The sequence below is a fragment of the Euphorbia lathyris genome, chromosome 1 (assembly GCF_963576675.1).
Source record: "Euphorbia lathyris chromosome 1, ddEupLath1.1, whole genome shotgun sequence".
NCBI classification, from domain to species: domain Eukaryota; kingdom Viridiplantae; phylum Streptophyta; class Magnoliopsida; order Malpighiales; family Euphorbiaceae; genus Euphorbia; species Euphorbia lathyris.
This window is the reverse complement of record NC_088910.1, coordinates 85013446-85040174: the sequence shown is the minus strand read 5'-3', so window position 1 is coordinate 85040174 and position 26729 is coordinate 85013446. Positions and strand designations below refer to the sequence as shown.

General features: G+C 34.6%; 1 protein-coding gene across 4 annotated transcripts; it reads left to right on the top strand.

The window, feature by feature from the left end:
• Window positions 1-8183: 8183 nt before the first annotated feature.
• Window positions 8184-25253, top strand: LOC136204524 (uncharacterized). 4 transcript variants are annotated; one of them, XM_065995526.1, is made up of 18 exons: window positions 8184-8269; window positions 8377-8439; window positions 11432-11486; window positions 12974-13376; window positions 13477-13562; window positions 14299-14453; window positions 17420-17484; window positions 17597-17782; window positions 17890-17944; window positions 19040-19282; window positions 19385-19464; window positions 21851-22040; window positions 22158-22217; window positions 22303-22557; window positions 23647-23905; window positions 23985-24190; window positions 24507-24554; window positions 24733-25253. In XM_065995526.1, exons 4-18 carry the CDS (start codon window positions 13294-13296, stop codon window positions 25021-25023), a joined length of 2262 nt encoding a protein of 753 aa, XP_065851598.1. In that variant the 5' UTR covers window positions 8184-8269; window positions 8377-8439; window positions 11432-11486; window positions 12974-13293; the 3' UTR covers window positions 25024-25253. The 4 variants fall into 4 exon arrangements, with proteins under 4 accessions (XP_065851598.1, XP_065851595.1, XP_065851596.1 ...); XM_065995523.1 differs by having other exon boundaries at window positions 24504-24554; XM_065995524.1 differs by having other exon boundaries at window positions 11410-11486; window positions 24504-24554.
• Window positions 25254-26729: the final 1476 nt, after the last annotated feature.

Sequence of the window (26729 nt, the reverse complement as noted above, 5' to 3'; positions counted from 1 at the left end):
GGGCTTCCATCTATTAATCATATCCATCTCTCTTTTGTTTCCAAGTCTTATGTGTGATCCATTAGGTCCTTACTACTTCTGGCCGTATGCAACTATTAAGTTAATTTCTTCAAGAATTATATTTAATCCTTGCATAACGGAATGATGAACAGAGCATGTTATCGGCATGTCCGTAATCATTCCCCCCAGAGTCCGTTAAGAAGACAGGTTGATTCTGCCGTTAACCCTTCCGTATTAGTTACAGTATAATTCGATCCTTTATCAACTACATCCTTGAACTGAATCTTATGACTATGGATGATGTCAAGTCACATATAGCGAGACGTTCGTTTTACTTGTACAGGCCGAGTCAACTCAAATAGATAGGTTAAGTGAAATCTGTATTTCTACTCTTAAGCTATCACCTTGCAAGGATTTAGAGTCGAGTCTTCCACAAGCGATCCTTGGACGTATCTCCCATTCGCCGGGAGTGATAAATGCTCAATCTAATGTATAACTACCCTGACATTACCTCCTGTGACACCCAACCTTTGCAGTTCACACCCCAGAGTCATCTCTGTTAAGGATCGTGGGACCACGCGATCAAAGTCTCACATTCAGTAATTCAGGATGACCAATTAACATTCCTTTGAGTCTGAGGATTATTTATACCTATTAATACCAATGAGATGAACAGGTGACAAGGACGAATCTACCCATCCTGTTATCTCAAATCGGATCCCCAATCCTGATGAACGATGTTTCATCGGATCTATGTAACTGTCCAGATATCTATGTATATGAAGCTTGTGAGATCATCTTTCTGTCGGACAGAAGACATTGTTACATACAAGTCTCAACAGTGATATATCAATCCTAAACATATCACTTGACTTGGGGTGGTTTTAAGTTTATTAGTTTATTATAAAGTTTTGTCTCACTTCATGCTTGTATGAACACTTTATAATCACTTTAAACAAACTTACGGATTTCCTTTTATTAGACTTTATTTAGTGCTTTAAAAGGGATTGCCTTTATATAGTTATAAAACATATATCTTATTAAAACAAATGATATAAAGAACAATTCATTTACAATAAGTTTGTATCCTGCAACAATTGTCTATAGGACACTAAACCCCAACACTAGGAACCACAGAAGGATAAGTAGGGTTAATCGCCTCGAACACAAGTGACTTAGATTAGGTTATTAATCGATTGTCTAAACAGGTTATATTCATCATTATCGTATCATTCCATATCCCTTCGGGTAATTACATTATTGAAAGATCACTTAGGAGTAGAATAACTTAGATAAGAGTAGTTTAACTTAATCAAAACCAAGCTTAAACCCCCCAAAGCCTAGATAACACTAGAAACTGAGTAGCTCGATACTTGCAGGAATAAATCCTATGGATTCGATACCTGGACTTGTCCAGATTATTACTTGATAACGACGGGGTACACTTACCCCTTAGTGAGTCTATCAGACCGACATCCGTTGGGCGCATCAGGCTCTTCAGACCACCATATCAATGGATGCTCTTACATGTTGTTTGTTTTCAACAAGATTAAGAGATTCAATTACTTACTAGTATGATCAAATTTTACCTGGATCCAACAGATCTTTCAAGCAAATTTCTAAGGAATTTGCAGACCATTTCATTACATCCATTCCAGAAAGCAAAACCATACAGGATTTAAACTACCTGGTGCAAGAGCCTAATGAGTCACTGAAGGAGTGGGTGGAGCGTTTCCAATGAGTAGCTATCCAGATCAAACATCTAAACGTAGATGGAGCTGTCGAAGCCATGGAAAGCAATTACCGAAGTAAGGACTTGTCTAAAGAATTAACTATAAGAAGGTCGAAGACATTCCCCGATTTAATGAGAAGGGCTAGAGATTTTGTCAAGTGGGACGACCATAGATTAAAACCTTTGTTTGAAAAGAGGTTGAGTTGGATACATCAAGCGACGAAATCCAACACTAAAGAAGCAAGGATGACCATAAACTATTTAAAGAAAATAATGATCGAAATTATGTTCCTTTGAATGCTCCTCGAAAAGAGATCCTTTATTGGGTAAAATCTAACAGACAACATATTTAGTATCCTCCCAAGCTGAAATTATCCGACCAAAGGCATAATGGGTTGTATTGTGAATTTCATAAGAGTGAAGGACATGATACTAAAGATTTTAGACAATTGGCATCTGAACTAAATAAGATGGCCAAAGCAGGAAAACTGGATAAGTTCTTAAAATCAAAAGACATGCAACATGTTGAAAAAGCTCCTAGAGGGGTCATCAACGTCATTGTTAGGGGTCCGAAGGAAGATCGTTCAACGAAAAGGCAAAGAGTGCATAGAGATCAGGAAACAATAACCGACTCTAGATCTGAATTTTCTTTCAAAAAATTTACGCGACAAACACATAACGATGCTTTGGTCATTGAAATTTTGTTAGAAGAGTATAAGGTTCGCAGAGTCTTCATTGATACTGGAAGCTCTGTGAATATTATTACTCGAAAAGCATATGAAGCGCTATGGCTTGATCATGAATGATTAGTTCCAACTCTGTCACCTTCGGTGGGAATTTCGGGCCATTCGGTACCCTTAATTGGTAGTACACAGATGAAAGTCTATATTGGGGATGGTTCTATCAAGTGGAATTCAAGGGCAGAGTTTTTGTTAATTGATTCACTTTTGCCTTATAATGTCGTCATATGGTGTCTGCTCTCATCAGAATTTGCCGGTGCCTTACCTATACATCAGTTGTCATGGTGGATACCAACGAAATGGGGTATGCCATTAGCTCAAGGTAGCCAAGTTATTTCCTAGGAAACTTATCTTGAGTCATTAAATATGAAACCTGTGCAAGATCTTGTAGAGGTAGAAAGAGAGAGGACAGAGCCGGTTGGGACTTTGGAAACTGTGTGGCTATCTAAGGGAAAATCTGTCCAGATTGCTGCAAAGATCCCAGCTTAGCCAGAATCCGATATTATTGCAACCTTAAAAAAAATGTACAAGCCTTTGCCTGGTCTCCTATAGATGTCACTAGAGTACCTTCGGATCTCATGATGCATTCTCTGAACGTGTATCTGAATGCTACTCCCGTCGTGCAAAAATTGAGAAATCATGGGTTAGAAAAGCAAACGATTAGAAAAGTCGAAGTAAAAAAGCTGTTGGATTGTCATCATATCAAAGAGGTGATTTATGCGAAATGGATAGCTAATCTATTCTAGGTAAAGATAGCTAATGGTGCATGTGCGTTGACTTTACCAATTTAAATAAGGCATGTCCTAAAGACTCATATCCACTGCCATGCATATACATGCTCATTGATTCTACATCGGGGTTTTCCATCTATTGACTTCTGGACGCAGCACCTGGATACCATCAAATCCTGATGAATCTTGATGATCTTTGGAACACGTGCTTCCAAACAGATGAGGGAACTTATGGGTACAACGTTATGCCTTCCGGCTTAAAAATATAGGAGCAACATATCAACAGCTGGTAAATAACACCTTCAAGAATGTCATTGGTGATAAGTTCGAGATTTATATTGATGATATGATCGTCAAAAGTTGATTAGTAGATGATCATGCGATAGATCTGGCCATAATTTTCGCTACTTTACAGGAGCATAATCTAAAGCTGAATCTAGAGAAGTGTACATTTGGTGTCTCTTCGGGGAAATTCTAAGGCGTTATGATATCTCAAAGAGGTATTGAGGCAAACCCGGATAAAATCCAGGCTATCATTAATATGGAGCCTCTGAAGAAGATCAATGATGTGCAAAAATTAAATGGTAAAATTAACGCTTTAGGGCAATTTTTTTCTTGTTCGGCCAAATGGTGCATGTCGTTTTACAAAAGTATTAAGGGAGTTAAAAAAATCAACTCGATGGCAGAATGCCAGATGTGCTTTGAACAGTTAAAGTTATTCCTTACTTTACCTCCATTACTTAGTAAACCTCTGCTTGGTGAGACATTATACTTGAAGGAAAATAGACAAGGCTAGGCATAGCAGAATAATAAAATTTTATCTATTTCCCTTTTCCAAGATCTGTTAATTGTTATTTCATATAAAGAGGGATAGAAAGTAATACCTTTATCGAAGAACTATCTACCGTTGCAAACGAAGTGCCCACAACTTGTTATTATCAACTCGTGAACCACGAACGTTTGATTCAACACAAAAACAAAACTAATCAGTAATCAACCTTTAATAAATAGCAATCGCAATGATTGCCTCTAACAGAAATCGATACGAGATCAAAGAGGGAGTACGAAATAAAGTAAATTAGCCGAGACGACGACGGAACAATTCCTCCTCCTCTTGTTTCTATGTTAGCCAAAATACTGAGGTTAGGGGGTCTATTTATAGACTTCCGAAACCCTAATCCCAGTTGTGTTAGGAATTTAATTAATTGGAATCTTATTCTGAATAGGATTCCTAATTAGATAATTAAATAAACACTTTAATATTATCTAAACAATAACTAATTATATTTAGATATTTATTATTAATCAAATTAATAATTAATTAATGTTAGGGATAATTAATTGGAGTTTTAATTGCATAAAACATCCAATTAATATTATCAGATAATTCTTTAGTTTAATTCATAATCATAATCTAATTATAATTATTAAACTAAATTAATATCCCTAACTAATATGTAAATTTTGGCACATGTGTTTGTGTCCCGCTAATTACGTTTTCGTCCTCCAATTCCAAGTCCCATATGCGACCCATTAGGTTCTTTATTGCCACTAGCCGTATATATCCTTTGAAATTATTCATCACGATTAATTCCAACATATATATAACGGAATACCGTCGCGAGCTGTTACTAGCAGAACCTATGATATTCCCCCAGAGCAATTAAGAAGTCAGGTTGATAACTGACGTTAACCTTTCTGTATTAGATACAGTATAATACGATCCTTCATCAACTATATCCTGTCGGTCAATTCCTTATAACCATGGAATGTGTCAAGGTTACATATAACGAAGAGTCTGATTTTACTTGTACAGGTTGAATTCACTCTGAAAAGATAAGTTAAGTGAAATGTTCATTTCTACTCTTAACTGTATCACCTTGCAAGGATTTCAGTCAATTCACCACAAGCGGCCATTTGGATATATCTCCCACTTACCGGGAGTGACGAATGCTCAATCTGACATTAACTATTCTGCAATTACTTTGTGTGATACCCAACCCTGCTCTCACACACCCTAGGCTCTCACCTATTGGATCGTGCTCGCACAGAATCAAAGTATCAAACTCCATAATCCAGAATCACTAATTAACGAATGTTTGAGTCTGAGGATTAGTTATACCTACTAATACCAATGAGATGAACAGTTGACACATTAGATAAATCAATCCATTCTGTTATCTCAAGTCGGGTCCCAATCCTAATGAACTCCTTCACCGGATCCATGTAACTGTCTAGATATCCGAATATCTAAAGCTTGTGAGATCAGCTTTCTGTCTCGACAGAAAACACTGTTACATGCAAGTCTCAACAGCAATATGCCAACCCCTATAACATATCACTTGACTTGGGTTTACTTTAAGTCTATTGGTCTATTATAAAGTACAGTCTCACTTCATGCTTGTATGAACACTTTATAACTACTTAAATAAACTTAGGGTTACTTTCTTTATGAAAGATTCTTGCCTTTATATATAGTTTCATTTTAATGCTATATATCTGATTAATCAAATGATCAAATAAACAATTTATTCATTAATATTAATATCCTAAAACAATTGTCTTTAGGACACTAAACTCCAATAATACTTGTATATAAGTGTGACAGAAGATTCAGTTGGGACTGTGTTGGGTTGTGAAGAAGGAACATGGCAATTTTTGATCTATTATATCAGCAGAGTCTTGTAGGATGCAGAAGTTAGATATCCAAAGTTAGAAAAGCTAGCTTTAGGGGTCATCATTACTGCACAAAAATTGAGGCACTACTTTGAAAGTCACTCCATTGTGGTAAGGAAACACATGCCTCTTCGGAAGATATTACAAAGACCCGAATCTTTAGGAAGGATTGCAGAGTGGGCTTTAAAGCTCACATAATTTGATATTTGGTATGAACCTAAAAAATCTTTCAAAGAACAAGAATTGTCTGATTTCTTGATAGAAATTCCAAGAGAAAGAGGTCTCGTTTCGAAAATTTCTGAAGTTTGGGAGATCTTTGTTGACGGCAGCTCAAACAAAGATGGCGTAGGAATTAGGGTTTTTGTGTAGGGAGCGAATGGAATAAAGCTTTGATATGCAACCACTTTGGATTTTATTACGTCTAACAATGTAGTTGAGGATGAAGCATACTATAAGGCCTTCAGATTCTTAATATCATTAAACCAGACAAAGCTATTTTGAAAAGTGACTCCAAACTGGTAGTCTGTTAGCTTACAGAAAATTATGAAGCTCGAGACGACATCATGAAGAAATATTTGACAATAGTCAAGTTGTTGTTACAAGAAGGAAAAGCTGAAGGCCGAAGTTTGGAAGTTCAACGGATCGCAAGGGAATATAGTGATGAAGTTAATCATCTAACGAAGTTAGCTTCGACTCCTAATGGATCTCGTCTTTGTTCATACAACATTGAAAGAATCCCAACGACCATCATTAATCGTGAAGAAATCCTAGTAATTGATGTTATTAAAGAATTGTTTTATCTTATTTTCTCTTATCTTACCACATGTCGTCGATGAGAGGAAAAAGTCCAATAAACCATGTCTTCATCTGTTTTCTTGATAGGGTGCCAATAACACCGAAACAATGGACCAGTCAAATCAACACTCAAATCCTCATAAACTTGGTTAAAACTCAGCAGCTCAAGCCAGACATTTGGAGAGATTTGGCAAGGACATGGAGAGAATTCATTTAATACTTCCACAACATCTTCTGGCAGGGGAAACCTCTTTTAACAATCCAGATATTGGGTGAATATACCCAATTTAGTTCCTAGAGGTAAATTGGATCTTTTGTTCTTTTCTATAGGGGAAATTGTCATCCTCCGAAGCCAAACATGTTGTTCTTCAACCGATCTAAGATGTTTAATAGTTAGAGAAGACGGTTGGGCAGGAACCTTAAGATTCACTTTGCAAGCCTTCACAATTTTCTCAGTTAAGGAAGAGGGAGAAGCATTGATTGTGGATAAATGCCAGATTTTCTTTGAAACAACTTTTCGTTTTAAAGTTTTAGGAGCCATTTAAAGAAAAGAGTAAAAGGAAAGGGAAGAGTAAAAGAAAACTTATAAAGTCGAAGATGGCAGACTTAAGAGCAGGAAGTAAGAGAAAGGTCTTGTCCACAGTTCTTCTTCAATTTATAAGGGGAATAAAGTAGTGAAGAGTTTTACCATTATTACCTTTAGAAGAATCGAAGCATTTTAATGATGAGTTTTGAAGAGGAGGCTCACGTGATGCATTAATGTGACATCATTACGTCAGACGGGTTCAAACAGCAGAAATGATGTTTCATCGAGAAAGAAAGCCTAAAGAGATTTTTTTTTTTTTTTGTAATTAGGAAACAGACATCTGATATGTATTATACGAATGCGCACCAAATACTCAAGAAAGGACTTAATGGCCGAATCCAGTATTTGGGCCTAAGCCAATAGGCCCATGTCAAATGAGAACACAAAAGCTCATATGTGGACAATTCCCTGCAGGAGCTGCCTAAGTGGATAGTCACCATTAAATATGGGAGATATGAATCTAAGTCTTACAATGATTTTAATCTCCGCCACATGATTTTAATAAGTTTAGATCTAATGGTGACTGACCAAATTGACCAGGTAAAAATTACTGTTGTCCCACAAGAGTCTCTTAGTTTGACTTTTAAGTTAAAATTTGAGGAGGGAGAATTAAAAACCAGTTTCAACAGCTTCTTAGTAGCTCCTCAAATTACTAACAGAGAGCTTCCCTCCACCTTTTAGTGTCTCCTAACTTTATTTTTTATTATTAAAGATTCTCTCTTTTTACTATTAACCTAACAATTATTAATAATTTTAATTATAAAATAATAAATAAAAAGCGAATATAAGAAACATTATTGGAGATGATATATTTTAGTCGTCAATTATTTATATTATTTTTAAAGAGTTATGTCAAAAATAAAAATAAAAATAAGTTGTTTAATAGATATATATAATTTTTTTTTTTTTTTGTTCGTTGTTGTTCATGTTCTTGGCTGTCAGAACGTATTTTCTCTTGTTGATATTATTTGAAGAATGTGAATGACAATTTCTACCCTTCTCGAAATAGGTGATTTGTTTGTTTTTGTTTACATTTGCATTTATTAATATTATTAGAAGATTTTAGTATTATTGATTGACTTCCATTTTATTTGATTTTGAATTTTATCTGCCCAGAATCTATTCATCGTGGCTGACTCCATTCTTCTTCTTGCTGCTCCGAATTCTTTGTTTTCTTCGGTATGGTTTGCTTCATATGCTATTGGTTGATTTCAACTTCGATTTTTTGTGAAAATTTGTGCTTTGCTCATTATGTTTCCGATTTGATTTTTCGTGTTGTCGATTTTTCCCATGGGTATTTCTGTTTCCCCATTTGAAATGCTTCGTATTGTCGGTATTTTTTTTTTCTCCATGGGTATAATTTTTCATATTCTCGGGCTCGTATCAAATGATCAGGGACCCATTTATTTAGTTGATTATATATATATAAAAAATGAGGAAACAGATGCACCCATTTAATTGCCATTTTTCTGATTATGAGTTAATCTGTACTTCTATGGATATAATAATTTTCAGGTAAGCATTTTTTATTTATTTATTTATTTTTTTTGCATCTGTTCTACAATGGGTTTATTGGGATTATATCTGCACGTATTTTTTGCAATCTTATGGTCTCTATAGTATATTGTCTTGTTGCAGAGTACTGAGCTTAAAGTAATTCTGTTTCTACTTTGATTTATTTGCTGAGCCTGTAACCTGTCTTCTTTCCCTTTCTTTTTTTTACTGAGAAAAACAACTTTACCCCATTCATTAATCTTTAGATCAAGGTGGAAGATATGTCAATATATATATAACGGAACTGTCTAGACTTGATTTATCTTGATTACTGTTGGACTATGTGCATCGTCGGTGATAGTAACCGAACTGTCAGTACTAAGAAAATTTCTTAAATTTATATTCTCTATGAATCAAGTAGTAATTCTTTTTCTCTCTTTTGAGATTTGGAGATTTGGAGATGATTGGGAGAAAGAGGAATCGAATGGTTGACGACGTTCTTCAACAAAATTTGGAGAAACAATAAGATGCCATCAAAATAGAGGAAAAGTATCTTAATCCCTTTGTATAAGAACAAAGGCGATGTCCAAGATTGTGCCTACTATCGGGGAATCAAATTAATGAGTCACACTATGAAACTTTGGGAGCGAGTCATCGAACAAAGGCTAAGGAGGACGGTGAAGATCTCGGAAAACCAGTTTGGCTTTATGCCGGGAAGATCAACTATGGAAGCCATCCATCTAATGAGACAATTAATGGAGCACTATCGAAATAAGAAGAAAGACTTGCATATGGTTTTCATTGACTTGGAGAAAGCATATGATAAGGTACCAAGGGAAGTACTTTGGTGGGCCCTGATAAGGAAAGGCATTTCGCGGAAATATATTGACATCATAAAGGACATGTATGAGAGAGTATGCACGAGTGTACGTACTAGTGTTGGGAAGACTGAAGAGTTTCCTATTACGATTGGAGTGCATCAAGGTTCCGCACTAAGCCCATTTCTTTTTGTATACCATGGTGCATGCTGTTTGCAGATGATATGATGTTGGTTGATGAGACGAAAGAAGGAGTGGAGAGGAAGTTGGAACTATGGAGACAAACTCTAGAATCTAGAGGCTTTAAGTTGAGTCGAAGTAAGACATAATATTTGGAGTGTAAGTTTAGCGGCCATAGGAGTAGGGAGGCAGGGACAATCACCCTAGATGGAAGAGTTGTTCAGGCCTCGGATTGCTTCCGGTATTTAGGATCTATTATCCAAACGGATGGAGAAGTAGATGGAGATGTTGCTCATAGGATTAAAGCTGGTCGGTCGAAGTGGAAGAGTGCTACGGGTTTCCTTTGTGATCCCGGCATGCCTAATAGATTGAAGGGAAAATTCTACCGGACGGCAATTAGACCAGCATTGTTATATGGTACGGAGTGTTGGGCAGTGAAACACTGCCACATCCATAAGATGTCGGTGGCGGAGATGCGTATGTTGAGATGGATGTGTGGTCATACGAGAAAGGACCGGGTGCGTAATGAAATAATTAGGACAAAAGTATGGGTCACATCTATTGAGAATAAAATGAGAGAAAACCGACTAAGGTGGTTTGGCCATGTGAGACGTAGAGCGCTTGATGCGCCGGTTAGGAGAACCGAAGAGTGGCAAAGGGATGTAGTGGTGAGGGGTAGGGGAAGACCTAAGCAAACTTGGAGGAGGGTGATAGAGAGTGATATGAGTTTACTGGGAATTGAGGAAAATATGGTAGTGGATAGGACGGAGTGGAGGGAGCGAATTTGTGTCGCTGACACGACTTGATTTCACGGTTTTATATGATGGTTCATGTTAGCCGACCCCGAATCATTTCGGGACTAAGGCTTTGTTGTTGTTGTTGTTTGTTGTTTTGTTTTGTTTTTGTTTTTGTGGTAATTAAAATGCAAATAAAGGAAAAATTAAACCAGGATTGGTAGCAAATTGATATGTGAAAATGAAGTTCTGTGGCAAACTTAGCAAGCTATGATTTTTGAATCTGATGGTGAGTCTGAAGGTGGAGGGAAGTCATCAAATTGAATATACACTAACCTGGATTTATACTTTAGTTGAATAGTTAGAAATCATATACTAAAGTATGAAGTCTATAATTTATTTGTATCTGTTTCTTTTCCCGTTAAAAGATTTACTTTTACTTAACCATCATAAATATATGCTTTCAGAGATGCTATTAATAAATGTCTTTGTAAAGAAAGAGTGAAGATTAATCTTTTAAGAATATTGTCTTTATTTTTGTTCCAGAAAAAAAATTCAAGTCTTTTTATGATTATTTGATTTTTCAATTATTATTTTTTTATATATATTAAATCGCATGTTTGTTTTTGTACTGGTAAGTTTGCACCATTTTGTTTCTGCTTAATGTTCACATGGTTCTTGCTTGGATTTTGTAAATGGTTTGAGTTTTTGCTTATTAGATCACCTTGTGATACAATTATATTACCTGAGGTATTGCTTTCTGGCTTGTTATGAGACTCTCAAATCTGCATGGTTATTGTTTGTGCAATTGTGGATTATGATGTGGTATCTGATATATGAAGCAGTTGGGGATATTTTGGTAACTTTTTTGGTGTACTGCAATGGTGAAGAGAGTGATGTTGCTATATTTTGAACCACTGCAGCTAATTTGAGTTCTCTTCATAGGTCATAGAACGGTTGAATGGTTACGAAAAAGGCAGTATGTTCATTGAACCTGAAGGTGCATTTTTTGTTTATTTATATCAGCTCCGTTCTTTGATGTTTATATTTTGTGTTTCATTTTATTTTTTGTTAGTTGCTGCAATACCGCTGATACTTAAAATGCACGGTTGAGACTAAGGCTTGGTCCTTGTTATTGTTGGTAGATTAGTTGAGGATAAAGGGTGAATTTGGCCCTTCAACTTGGCTTGCAGGATAAATTTGCCTCCAAATAAACTTTAGGTATCAATTTAGTCCATAGGTTGACATTTTTGTTCAAATTATTTCAAAAGTGACTTGTGTCAGTATATGATTCGTGGTTTATTAACACGTGTCTCTTTGGAGGACTGATTTGACCACAATGTTAAGTCGAAGAATCAAGTTGATATGTAAAGTTCATTTTGGGGTAAATTGACCCTGCAACTGCAAGTAATGTTAAAGGGCAAAATTGACCGTTTATTCATTAGTTGATGTAGGAATGCTTTTTAATGCATAGATAATTTCTGTAGTTTGTAGGTGAGGGTTAGATGACTTTTGACATTTTCATCAGCAATTTTAGTTACTTCCTAAGTTTATTGCTCTTTTAGTGCATATAGGTTGGGGCCCTTATGCATATAAGATTTTGATATAATCCATTTGGGCAGATTTGAGTCTAGAAATTTGTGTTTGGCATATCTTATAATAAGGTGTTTGCTTGTCATAGATGCATTGAGCTGTGGGTTCCCTTCAATCCAAATGAAAACGAACCTTTTGAAAAAAGTTTATTTCTCAAAAGGGTGCACGAAAACTGTTTTAAACAAAATCATCCATTTGATTATAAAATAAATAGGACTAGTTGCTCTAATAAAATTTTCTTTATCCTGGTAATATGTAAAATAGGGAATGTGATTTCAGTGGATGTAATAAGTTGTTTTCTTTTGTATCTCATCTCATTATTATTTGGAATTCTTTAATTACTTGAAATTAAAAATGTAACTTTTTAGTTTATTTTTCTGTTATTTCATTATTCATGATTGTCATAACACAATCCTCTTTTTGCAACATATACAAAGCATGTTTCTTTTGTATTCATAAATTCAATTTATGCAACATTAGCTGGAAGTGAGGGTTGCATTGATTGTTACTAAACTTTCAAGACCATATAGCTACACAATTTCAATTCATATAAAAAAGAACTCCTGAACTCTAATTAGATTTCGTGAAAATCAAATCTGGATAATTTCATCCATTTTCTCTCCGGATTGTTGAGATGGAGTCCTAACAAACATTGATATTTGTACTAGGATGCCATGTGAGTACTCCTATGGCCTTATTGTCGAATTTTGATCATTTTGATATTTCATGTAAATAAAACAAATTGAAGATACGTGGTTTCATGGAAATTAACCTCAAAATTGGTGATGTTCCATTTTACTAAAAAATTTAGGTTTTGATTCTTTTTTCCCAAAAAGAATTTTTTTTACTGTTTTTGCTTCTAACAACATTTGACTCTTGACATTCTTTTTGCAGCTGGCGTTATTTGATAAGTAATATCTGAAGCTGAATTTCAGGGAGATGAGATGGGGAATAATCTGCCAAAAATTTGTGGTTAACTACCTGGTTGTCAGGTACCTCTGATGAAATGAGTATAGCTTGAAGCTATGGGCTTTAAGAAGGATTTTTATATATTGAAAGAGCATGCTGGATTTGAGTTAGTCGCTTGATGAAGCACGGAAGTAAATTTTGGGGACTTTCAACAACTCATGATTTAAAGCATTTGGGTAGTTAATTGCTGTAAATCCTTAATTTGGTTTAGAGATGAATAGACCAGTGGAAAGTTACATCAAAGAATGAAGCTAAATCCAATGGACACGGTGCATGAAATTGCCATTTACTTCCATAGATTTCACAACCTTGACCTTTTTCAACAAGGGTATGTATATTTATAATTCTTAACCGCAAGTCAGTTCATTTTTGTCTTTTATTCTGACATTGTTCTGATAGTCATTTTTATACCATTTTAAAATTTTCAGATTCTATCAAATTAAGGTTAGCATGAAATGGGAAGACAGTGTATGTACCAATTTAGGAACTCCTGCTAGGGTTGTTCAATATGAAGGTATTATGCTACTATTTTTGCTACAATTCCCCATCTTTATAATTTTTTAAACTTTCTTGTTCATTTATTGACTTTACTAATGGAAATATAAATTACAAAAGAAAAGAATAGTTCCGCCTCTTGTTTGGTCTTCTCATGGATGGTTCTAAGTTACACGACTTGAGTGCAAATTACTTGGTCATGTGATGTTTAAGTATAGTGCATCCCTTTTGGACACCTGAACAAGAATCTTGTAGTTTATAAAAATTTCAGGTTATCTATTTCTAAAGTATTTAGTTATACTGCACTCTTTATGTTCAGTGTAATCTGACAATTGTGTAGTTTAATTTGTACCAGTCTGATATCAATGGTGCTATTAAATTTTGCATAAGAATACACTTGGTGTTTTAATTTTACAAGCATCACAGTTCTAATTAATGTTTTTTTACTGAGAATAGATCTTTCTTTCCATTCTTCTTTAATTTTCTGAAACTCTTAATTTTATTTATTTATTATTATTATTATGATTTTTTTAATAAACTGAGCTTCTACCTTCTAAGTGGTACATCGCTTGTTTTATATATATATATATATATATATATATATATATTTTCTTCTCTTTCCTACTTTGCAAGTTTGGAGACAGTTTGCTTGGTGTAAGTGATAATCTTTTAGTGATCACCTTTCCGTGCTTGACATATATGAGATTATAGATAAGTGAACAAACTACTGAATCCATGCCTTTTTTGTACTCCAGCTCATGATTTGAGTTATGATAATATATGTGGGACTTGGAAGATTGATGATACCGACAACAGTTTCTTAACACAGCCCTTTTGGATTAAATATGCAAGGCAAGATGTTTTCTTAACCATCATGATCTCATTCGATCTATCGCTTCATAAATGCGAGGTAAGTCTTTCTCTCCAATTTTGTAGTTGTGTGTGCATATGTGTATGTATGATGCCTTTGAATTTATTGTTTTTACACATTGAGTTGAGCCCTTGATTTTCTTGTTAAACATTGAACCCTTGGATAAATGTTGAAATGAATCAATAACACATCATGCAAACAACCTGTGAAATGTCTAGCATGTCTCCTTTATTAATGATATAGGTTTTATTTTAATTGACTTCGGAACTGATTATTGAGCAGAAGCCTAGACATTATATAGAAATTAAACTCCCAAATAAAAGAAATGATGGATATCAACAAAGAACAATATAAGGTCCTTTCATATATATCTGAAAGTTATGTTGATTCTTGAAAACAAAATTATAGTGGAGAATTGTGAGATAAAAAGATCCTATTAATATCACCCGTGAAAAGGAATCAAGTTTCAAAAACTTTAAATTATACCATGATTTTGCCCATGGTATTACAGCACTTCTGTCATTAGGTGTTCTATTATTTTACGATACAACTAAATTAAGATCAACTTAGAGTACTTGAGAAGGTCTAGACTACAGATAGCTCTTGTTGGGACTTTATATTCTCTATTCCTGATATACAGGTTTTATATGAATGCTCCCCTTAATTTCATTGGCAGTTTGTCCGCTATTTTATTACCGATGTTTCTTTTTAAATCTTTTTTCTCTTTGAGGCAACTTCCGAGTTGCTGGTCTATAAAATTTAACCCGTTTAGATTCTGTTCCGTGCAACATCTTATATGCTTATCACACTATTAAAATAACAGATATTAGGTGGCATTCCGTGGCAAATTTTCTTGTCTTGCTATTCATTGTAATTCAACAGATATTCAGAATGTTGGACTCTGGAGTAACTAATTAAAATGATAATCTCTTTAAACTAGCCTAAAATAGGTAATATCCACTGTGCGGTACCTGCAGGCTGCACTAACAACCCTGGCCTTACCTCGGAAATTCCAACTACTTCCCGTTCGGAAATTCTTGTTATAAAAATAAAAGTAACTTTACTACCCTTGTAGTCCTCAAGTTAACAAACATGCCATAACCTCCTAGCTGTCTTACTTCATGAAAACCTTAAAGGCAATGTAAACAAGAAAAAGCCCCCAAAAATGGAAAATAATAACCGTGAACTGTTTTCATCAATCAAGTTCAGCTCTAGTAAGGTCTCGAGTTCGATTTTTAACGCCACATACCTTTAATTGGGATAGGAGCTGCCTGCCTAATTAATCTGATCCACCTACCAGAAGAAAAACAACCGCTTTCCAAAAATCCCCAAAAGAGAATAGCATAACTCGTACAAGTGGAATAACTTGAATGGATATTCATGTTGGGCTCTATCCTTAATTTTCCTTCTTCATGATGGAGGACATACTCTTAGTCAACTAATATTAAAAGTAATTTAGCTCCCGAGGAACCATGTAACTAAAACATAAACCTTCCAGTGAATCCACTAGCTCTAGTCTCAAACATAGAGGACTTCCCAATTCACAAAGGAATATATCTGACCCAAAAAGAAAACAACGAAATTAAATGGAGTCGTACATATTTAAATGATGCTTAAAACTAGAATCAATATAACCAGTAAAGAAACAAATTGGAGATCGAAGAGGGACCCGTGTCTTTGTACTACCAGAAACTGGAGTTAAAAAACTAAGTTATGTTCTACCATCTCTAGTGCTTAACATTGTTCTCACATTAACATTAAAATGACAAAGTGAAAATCAGAGTGTAGTCAGCAAACCGTTTCCACATCCAATACGTATAGGCAGTTCCCTATAGAGAAATGTAGGTTGTACTAGATCTCTTAACCATAATTACAAAACTAAATTTTTTTGTTTGTCAAGTGTCAGATATTAATATGAATTGGGCCTTTAACTATTAGCTTTAAGCTGTTAGTTCAATCTTGACATGGTATGAGAGCCTCTTTGACTAAGTGATCAAGAGTTCGATTCCTGTCAACCCCATTTGTTGATTAAATTGCAGGACATGGTAACATGGGCCTATGTTATACACGCTTCAAGCCAAGTGGGCATTCGCGTGTGGAGGTGTGTCAGATATTAATATGATTGGCCTTTAAAGCTTAAGCTTTTAGTTCAATTGGTTACAGAATACACTTGTTGAGTCATGAGTCTCCATAACTCTACCCATACTATTTATGGGTCTCTGTACTGTACCCATACTTCTTCATTGTATATATAGGTGTATAGGTTAGCTGTTAACATTATGAAGTTAATAAGACTTTCATCATTGCTATCTATCATTTTACATGGTATCAAAGCCTCTTTGACTAAGTGATCAAGGGTTCAATTCTTGGCAACCCCATTTGTTGATTAAATTGTAGGACATGGTAATGTTGGCCTGTGTTGTACATGCTTCAAGCCAAGTGGGCATTCACGTGCGGGGTGTGTCAAATACTAATATGAATTGAGCCTTTAACTATTAGCTTAAGCTTTTAATTCAATTGGTTTCATGACATCAAGAAAAATAATTAAATCGTAAGTAATATTATATGGAAGATCATGCAAATGTCTAATAGTTACTATGAATAATACATGCCATTTTATCTCTAATTGGGCAAGTAAATCATCTGGGCCACCTTAGGCTTATACAGCCATGTCTTGACAATACATATCAGAAGGATGTTCGAGGAAGAAAGGTGCCAAGGGGAAATGGTTTTGTGTTGTCTTGGCATTGTGTTTAGTTTGAGAGGAATGTTAAAAGTTGTAAGCATTTGCAGGTGTTGAACAAATTTGTTTTATTAGCTTTTCTATTATTTTAAGCTTTTCAGCATGGAACTGGTTATTTTGTTGAACACCCATTGTGATTAGAGAGCTTTATTTTCTCTTCTTTTCCCTATGACTTGTGCCTTTTTATTATTTTCTTGCTTATCTCTAGTGAAGTCTTTGTTTATACGAGAAGATATCTTGTTGATTGACTCATGTTTTTCAGGTTCCACCCACATCTGCTGTTATTTTGAAATTTGAGCTCATGCAATCCCCCGTAAAAGAGAATAGGTGAATTGAAATGAACTTGTTTGCTAATGTGATGTCAAAACTATATTTTCTCCTCCTATTGTTGTTTTATACTGGAAATATTTGGACATCACCACTATTTCATTATGTGCAGGGTTGAGTTACTAGCATACCTGAATGCTATCTCTGTTGCAGTCCATGAATTTCGTATTCCCCCTAAAGCTCTTCTAGGACTGCATGCATACTGTCCTATCCATTTTGATGTATTTCATGCTGTGCTAGTTGAAGCAAGTGTCCATGTCTCTCTATCAAATGCTGGTTCTTCCTCGCGTATTCCCAAGTTTGTATCTCTTTAACTATCTTATCAAGTAATCTGGTTCAGTGGTTCCAACTCCTGATACATTAATTTTATTTTGTTAAAGTAACTTAGTATATTGGTAATTGCAGAGGTTCTTCCCCCCTAGAAGGCACAGCTGATGAAAATATTGATAGGTCCAAACAAGTATGCTTAGATTATTATTATTATTTTTTTACTTTTACGTGGTTAATTAGCTTTGTCTGTCTTCCTCTTCATGAGTGTACATTTGTCTATATCATGTTTCTTCTTTGATGTACTGCATTTTGTTTGTAGTGAATACTTGTGCTGATGAGAATATAGACTCGTTTGTGCTACTAATAATGCTATTGGACATGCATGCTCATATATTTGTACATGCATTCAGCATATTTTTGTGTGCATGCGTAAAAGTTTCCTGTGTTTTTACTTGATATGTGCAGTCAGTTTACTTGATTTTGTCCTGGTTCCTATGGCACTAAATAATGTGGTTCCGACAATATTTTTGTCACAGTAACTTCCATTTGTAGCTTTCAACTTATGTCCTTGTTAATGATTACTTACTGCCTTGTCAGACATTCTGGATTTCAGTTTTTAGAAAAATGATGAGAAACCTTATTCAGAAACTGCTCATGAAGAGAGTATATGCCATCTGATAACCTTCATGATTCTCCTTTTCAATTGATAAATATGACTGGCAAGTATCTATCAGTTACCTTTTAACACAAGTCCATGATATGGGTGCCGGGAAAGAGAGAACTTCGGATTTTTAGAAGGAAGCTAGGAGATTTGTTCGAATTTGACCTGAATTAACTAATTTTGACTTGATTTAACGTACTTCTGATAAATTTGATTTGATTCGTTTTATGATGATACAAATTCTTTCAATAGCATCAAATATAATCCATCCACCAAATCTGAACTTTTTTCGAGTCAGAGGCTAGACCTAGAAACTATAGATATCATTGGAGGATAATCAGCTGACATGCGAATATGATATTCAGTTTGTATTTGAAGCTTATTTTTAACCATAATTAACTCAGAATTTTCTGAAGTTTCTTTGGGATGAGAACACTGGCTTTTGATGTTTGAGAATTTCTCCAATGGTAGAAGCTTACTTTGATATATGTTGACATTTTTGAATCTGAAACTTGCTAGTCTAAATTTATTGAAGAAGATAGATGTTTTATGGTTATCTACCTTTTATAATCAGCTTCAAACTTGTTATCTATGAATTTGAAATTTGATTTTCAAATTGACCAGGCATTGGGTTCGTTAGATTTTGGTGGCAAAAACAAGATCATGCTTGTTAAATCATTGATAGTTGCCCGCGACACTTTGCTTGAAGGGCTACAAAGAATTAGCAAATCCATTGATCAAGTCATTGATTTAACTGATTTTATATCCAAAATGAATGATATGAGGATTTCTGATTCAATCATGAACGCAGATCCCAGTAGATATATTGAAGTTGGGGAGCACAACAATCTACATAATGATTTCGAGGTTGTTTCTTTATTTGCATAGAAAAATGATTCTTGATTATTATTTTTAGTCTTTGGTTTTCAAAAGTATTTCTGAAGTGATAGGTTACCCTACTTCTTGCAGAAGGATGATGTGTTGAACGCTTTAAATTTGTTGGGTACTCAACTATTGTACTTGTGGAGCACATTTCTGCAATTCCACAGGTTTGCTTTTTGCTCTTGTTCAGCCAATCAGCTGAGCATTTTTTTGCTCCATACATTAAAAGTGAGATAGACTATTTTAACACACTTGAGTAATCCTTTCATGATGTGTAAACATGACTGATCACGAAATTCACACTGATAAACCTACTGTCCAGCCATTGCTTTAACTTTCAAATAATGATGATTTATTGACCTAACAAGTCTTGATACACACCAGCTGGCTGGGAAATGAGATATCAGTTTACCTGGTTCCAATTCAAGCATGTGGATCTGACCTTTTGGTTAGAGGATAAGATGGTAGCTTAAGAAGCTAGAACAACACCCTCATTTCCCTGGTGTTGGAGTCGTACATGCTTTGCTCTGAAGGAACAACCAAAACCTTCTTCATTTGAATTAACATATAAAACGAAAAATTGTTATAGCTTCCAAAATAATAAGGTTAATCATGCATTTCCCTTTATAACATTATAGACTAAAATATTTGGTTATCGAATCCATGATACTTACTGCCCTGTTCTATTAGCAGGTGGTACCAATTGAATTAAGAATTTATTGTCATTTAATTTATTATATCATAGCATAGCTTTTTCTTAAAAGAAGGTTAAATACCCTTGAGAAAACCTTGTTCTGTTTAAAGAAAAACTACTACATTGAAATTTAAGTCAAGTTTTTCAATAAATTAGTTCGATATAATTATTGAGGGAAATAGTACAAAAGAAAAAGCATTTTTGCAAATTAAGGAATGTGGTGTTTTTTTATTGCAAAAGTTGTTTAAACAATGGAATTTCGTTCAACAACATTGTTAGTTTTTGTAGATGTGGTACGTCAAATATTGACATGCCATGTTGACGACGTGACAATTATCACGGGAGTATATTCCCCTAAAAAAGTGTAAAACCCACATTTTCTTCTTCAGGGTGAGCTGATGGCCGAAAAAATGCTCATAACAGCTCAACCAACCCAAAGAGTTTGTGGGCCTGTCAAAATGGGGAAAATACAATTTACAAAATTTAGGAACCATATTATCTTCTTATTATGCTGTTTTGGCCTAGGACCTTGCTAATTGTGTGGCTACCCACTTCTCCATGCTGTTCAGTGAAATCATGCATAAGTTCTTCCACCCGAGCTATTACTACTGTTTTTGCCCTGTATTGAGCTCCTTTTGCCTGGTATGTGGTTATGGCTTCCAACTTCTTTTGAGTTAAACTTCCCAGTATCCAGTGGCTTTGAAGAGCAATTATCTGGTTGTGAAAGGGAAGCTGGTTTTTCTACCCTTATGGCCTATTTTAGTAGGTTATAGAGTGAGGACTCGTTAGAGGGAAAATCCTTCGGTCTCAGATTGTTATAGAATAAGTCAATGTAATAAATGTAAGCATGCCTAAGGCTGCTATGACAGCTAGATGGCTGCTAGTAGGATCTAGTGGGGCTGCTATGTTTGCTTAATTGTAGTAGTAACTTAGGGAGAACCTTGTATAAATATATGTTTAATATATTCATGTAGGCTCTTAATCTACATGGTATCCCATGGATTTCTCTCTATTTCCATGGTCTATAACACAGATAAAAAAATTTGATAAAAACAATTCTTGCATTTACTTCCAACTCAAGGGCTTTAAATAGGCATCGGCACTTACATACTAACTACTAGATAAACTCTTATTCGAAATTTGAAAAAATGACCAGCTATTAAACAACTAAAAATTCAGAATTCAAAGAGCAGAAGTTACGAATTAAAAAAGGAAATCTAATCTACTAATATCTTCTTTCCGTTAATAGATCTTCTACAAAACTCAGTCAAACAGAATTACCGAGGCTGCTAGCGGGATTTTGTCTTTGTTGAATAGCAGTTTGACTCGGTTGACTTGCTTCACTTATCCTCTCTCTATTTTCTTGTTTAGCTGGATAGTCTCACTGCTTTACTTAACAGTGATTCCATTTCTAGTTCATATTTAACTAACTGTGTGTTACTTTATATATCCGTAACAGTCAGTACCATTCCCTAATAAATTTCAATGCATTTTAAAAGTAGTGTGCAAAATATACTGATTTGCTTTTTCATGGTTTTCTTTCGGTTACATTATCAATTTTTCACTGTTTCAAGCTTCTCATTTTGGTTAAACTTAATGGTTTCATTTCATAGTTGTTTGATCATGTGTAACTAGTATAATATTCTTTGTCTTGTTAAGACTTTCACATTTTTGAAGGTGCTTGATTTACCAAAAGGTTTCATTATGAACTTAAGGTCAAACTAGTTGGATATCCTTCATACTGGACTTGATTAGGATTTTTGTCCTTGACTTCTATTAGAAACAAGGAGTTTGAATGCTTTTTAATACTCATTTATCCACCACTTTGCTCAACAGCCAACGTTTTTTATTTGTCCTAGGAAAAACAAAACAAAGATACTGGATTTTTTGCGGGAGGTATGGGCCAAGGATCGTAGAGCTGAGTGGTCAATATGGATGGTGTACTCTAAGGTTGAGATGCCTCATCATTATATAAGTAGCGGAAATCATGATTCCTCCCACCATGTTGTTGATAAAAGAGTTACGAGTTTTTGGAAGTTAGCTGATGAAGTAAATACCCTTGTTTAACATGTTTTTGCTGCTTGTGTACAGAATTTTCTTATGACGATTGAATAAGTTATGGTCTTCTTGGTCTTTAATTTTAATTTTCTGTTGTCTTTAATACAGCCTATCCAGCAGGCAGCTACACGTGCTGAACTTCACCGTCGAGGCATTGCGCAAATGAGGGTGAATTTTAAATTTCACATTAACTGATTTCTTTTTCTTCATTCTATTCTTGAGTTTGTTCAGAGCAGGGTATCTTTCCTTGCAGATTAATACTCAGTCAATTCAAGACATGTATATATTTGGAGATCCCCTGCGAATGCCAATTATTTTTGTAGAGCGTGTGATAAATTCACCACGGCGTACGCTTAGTGAAAATTCTTACTTCAGACATTTGGATCTGTTGGATTCATCTGGCTTGATTATTGGACTTTCTACTGAAGCTTTAAAGAAGATTCATCGTGTTAATACACGAAAAAGAATTCGAGTGTTAAAGATTGTTGTCTTTGTGCATGGGTTTCAGGCAAGTCTTGCTCTTCACAGGTTCCATCAAATTTCTGAATTTTTTTTATTCCCGTCTCTCTTTGTTGCTCCTTGATCTCACCCTTTCTATTGGAGAGCAAAGTTAATAGCAGAATTAGAATCTAACCTTATTTTGGTGCTATACATGTGTCAAACTTGTATTTCTACTTTTTATACAATCTGCCATAAATTTTACTTAACCAACTAGAGGGAAGTTCTGTTTTGTGCATTTTTTTTTTAATTAAATTGCATCAATGTGTCACAAGGATTTCAATCTGCTTTACCATATGAAAATTTCAACTATGGTTTAGAAATGTGAATCAAAGTCTTCAATTCGATAGTTCTGATGTTGGCTTGACAAAAATGATTTGTGGATGCATCTGATATTTTTTCTATTGTGGGATTGGATCAAAACCTTGCATCATTTTGTTGTGGCCGCACCGCATCCAAATTAACTTTGCATGATACTACTAAATTGGAGCTGGAAATTTGAACTTAGAACTTTGCTCGTTTTATCTACTTACCAATTTAAATAATAACCTTTTATTTACAAGTTAACAATTCAATTCAAATGTTTTGATGCTTAGTATTTGTTTTAGGCTAGTACTGTAATGAGGCAGTATTTTTCTCTATTTCCATGCCCTTGTGGTAGGAAATGGGAAACAATCTAACATGAAATTGCAGTATCAGTTGGCAGTGAATATACTCCCATCCCTGCAGGGATTCTCAACTTGGCCTCTTGGGTACCAAAAATATATAGAGAAAAAGAGGACATGAAAGAAAATTGAAGTATCAATATTTTGGTAGCAGGAATGAGTAAAATTTTACCTTAATTAGAGATTAAAGGACTGGATAAGGCCCAGGTCTTTGGTCTGCCCTTCTCCATTGTCATTCTAGTTTTTCGGAAAGCAGATTTAAGCCTTCTTATATTATTCTGAGTTTAATGTTTGCTGGGTTCAATTTATGAAAATTATTAGATACTTATTTTCTGGGACAATCTTCTGTAATTTTTGCTTCTTTGGTGTTTGAACCGTTGTATTACTATCTGAAATCAATATGTTCATTATATTTGTTGGACTCCATCTATTAGGGACATCATCTGGATTTGCGACTTGTTCGAAATCAATGGCTTTTGATAGACCCCATGGCAGAAGTTCTCATGTCGGAGGCAAATGAAGACAAAACATCAGGAAACTTCAGAGAAATGGGGCTAAGGCTTGCACAGGAGGTGATCTCCTTTCTGAAAAAGAAAGCGGCCAAACTTTCAAAATCTAATTCTGTAAGAGATATAAAGCTCAGCTTTGTTGGGCATTCTATTGGAAACGTCATTATCAGATCAGCATTAGCAGGTAAATATCTGTTATATTAGAGCATAACACATGCTTCCACTTGGCAGGAATTTGACACCAAATACTTATGTTGCTGCAGAGAGCATTATGGAACCATTCAGAAGGTATCTGTACACATATGTTTCGATATCTGGTCCACAGTTGGGGTATCTTTATAGTTCAAACTCTTTATTCAATTCTGGGATGTGGTTTATGAAGAAGTTCAAGGGTACACAGTGCATTCATCAGCTCACCTTCACAGATGAGCCAAATCTGAAGAATAGTTTCTTCTACAGACTTTGTGAGGTACTTGGTTTTCTTTCTCTATCTATCTAGTTTAGGATTGGTCGGTCTAAATTTCTCTTCTTGGTTTTTCCTTCTTCTAGAGAGAGGCATGGTGAAGATAGATGTTGACTAGTTAGGAGCTCTTCCCCCCTTAAGCAAAGTCTCAGGTTGACAAAAATAGTTGTTGGGAGAGCTTTACCCCTCCCCTCCCCTTCTAGAGTCCTTCCTGGCTTGAATCCGACGGTGAAAACCAAATAATAGTTCACATTTTTTGCGTGAACTATGGACATGTTTAAGAAAATTAAACCACTGAAATTCTATTTTGTTCTTTCAGCAGAAGACTTTGGAGCACTTCAAGCATATAATACTGATTTCTTCCCCTCAGGTAGTTTCCACATTATGCTATAGTTGCAAATGACTTGTTTAATTATAATCTATATCCAACAGTAACAACGGAAGCGAGCATAGTTGTAGCTCGAAGAATTTGGAGTGTTTAATATGCTATATATCATATATTCAGGATAATATGACATGTACGTTGACAGGGTAATATGTTTTGACAGGATGGTTATGTGCCATATCATTCAGCAAGAATTGAATTAAGCCGAGCAGCTTCGATGGATCATTCAAAGAAGGGCAGAATATTCCTGGAGATGTTGAATAATTGCTTGGATCAGATACGAGCCCCAACTTCAGACCATCGAGTTTTCATGCGCTGTGATGTCAACTTCGATACCTCCGCTTATGGAAAGAATTTGAACACCTTCATTGGGCGGACGGCTCATATCGAGTTCTTAGAGACTGATATTTTTGCAAGATTCATCATGTGGTCATTTCCTGAACTGTTTCGTTGAATCTTGCAGCCATATTTTCCTTGAAAGAAAAATGAATTCCCTTCCAAATGTAAATTATTGACTTTCATTTATCTGAAATGGTTGTCCATTAGGGATTTAATTTAATGTACAGTATGGAATGGTTATCCTAAAGGGATAAATAGAAGGTTGGTTATTCTCTTGTAAAAGATTAGGGAAATGTAATTTTATCATGTATATTGCAGCAAAGCAACATATATAGTCTTCGCTTTCTATTTGCTATATATTGAGATGAATTCTTGAATCTATTTGCCAAAGCAACCTGTTTTTTCAGTATGAAACTTTTCGGTATGAAACAACAGGGTAGGTATATGTAATTAATCCTAAAATAAATTGCATCATTTTTAAAAAATTGCTTCTTTAGATGAAAAAGGAAAAAGTCTAATAAGCAAAATGTAAAGAATAAAATTTGAGGTAAAAGTTAATACAAGGAATGGAAATGATTATAAAGAGTAAATAAAACCATTAAAGATATAAAAAAACACAAAACAACAACAAAATATGTACTTCTCGTAAATTCAAATCTATATAAAAGCATTTGCAATCCAAACTTGATTATTTAAGTCATTTAGAACATTCGAATCTGAGACTTTTTTTTTTTTTTGCAATCATGACAAACTTTCTTTGTACTTTTCAAAATAGATCAATAAAAAAAAAAATATATATATATATGTTGAAAAAATTAACTATTAATTTAAAACAATTAAGGAATTGTTAGTTTGAAGTCCCAATAAATAAGTGATCATTTATGTAATTTGTATTAATTAGAGAGCTTTTCATGTAATTTGTAAATTATAAAAAAAAAAAAGAAAAAAAAAATGTGAAAGTTGGACCACCGAAATTGGTGGTCCAAGTCAAAATAATGGGCAGCAGCAATTTGCTGCTGCCTAATTAATTGGGTAGGCCAGCAATTATTGCTGGCCTTATCCCCTCCTTGGCTTATAAAGCCAAGGAGATGCTTCCTTAATTTTTGGATTTTGAGAGATTAGAAATTTAGGTGGTAAGGAGAGAATTGTGAGTATTGAAAGAGAGTAATTTATATATGCAGTATTGTGTATTTGTTAAGAGAGGGTAGTTCAATTATTTTGGGAAAATACAAAATAGTAAAGATAATTAATTCGGGTATTTTGGGAAACACCTGAGTGTACTATTTTTGTTTTTATCTCATTGTAACACCCTCTTGTAAACCTCACATTCAATAAAATTATTTTATCGTTTCCGCTAAATTGTCGCAATCCTGAAAAATTCCCAACAATATATATATATATATATTTGTATATTTATGGATCATGAGACTTTGACAGAAAAGGATGAAGAGAGAGAGACGGTGGTTATTTGAATGTTAAAGCATAGAAAATCCCTGCAAATTCTAAAGATATGTGCTGTCCTTCAGAAAATGAATAAAGTAATAAGTTAACTTTTTGTTAAGCCTTAATTTATTTTATAAAACTATGTTTTCAAACATAAATTTGTCATAACCCTTTGTCTATTAACATAATGTTCAAAGTTTTTCAAATTTGATACTCTTTGGTTCGTTCTGCAACTTGTTTTAATATAATCTCCAATATTCTTATTCTTATTGGTCCTGATTCGGAACTTTTATCAAATGCATTGACCATAAAAGAAATACTACAATTTAGTAGTCAAATGTTTCAATATATTAATAAATCAACTAAAAAATCCGTACC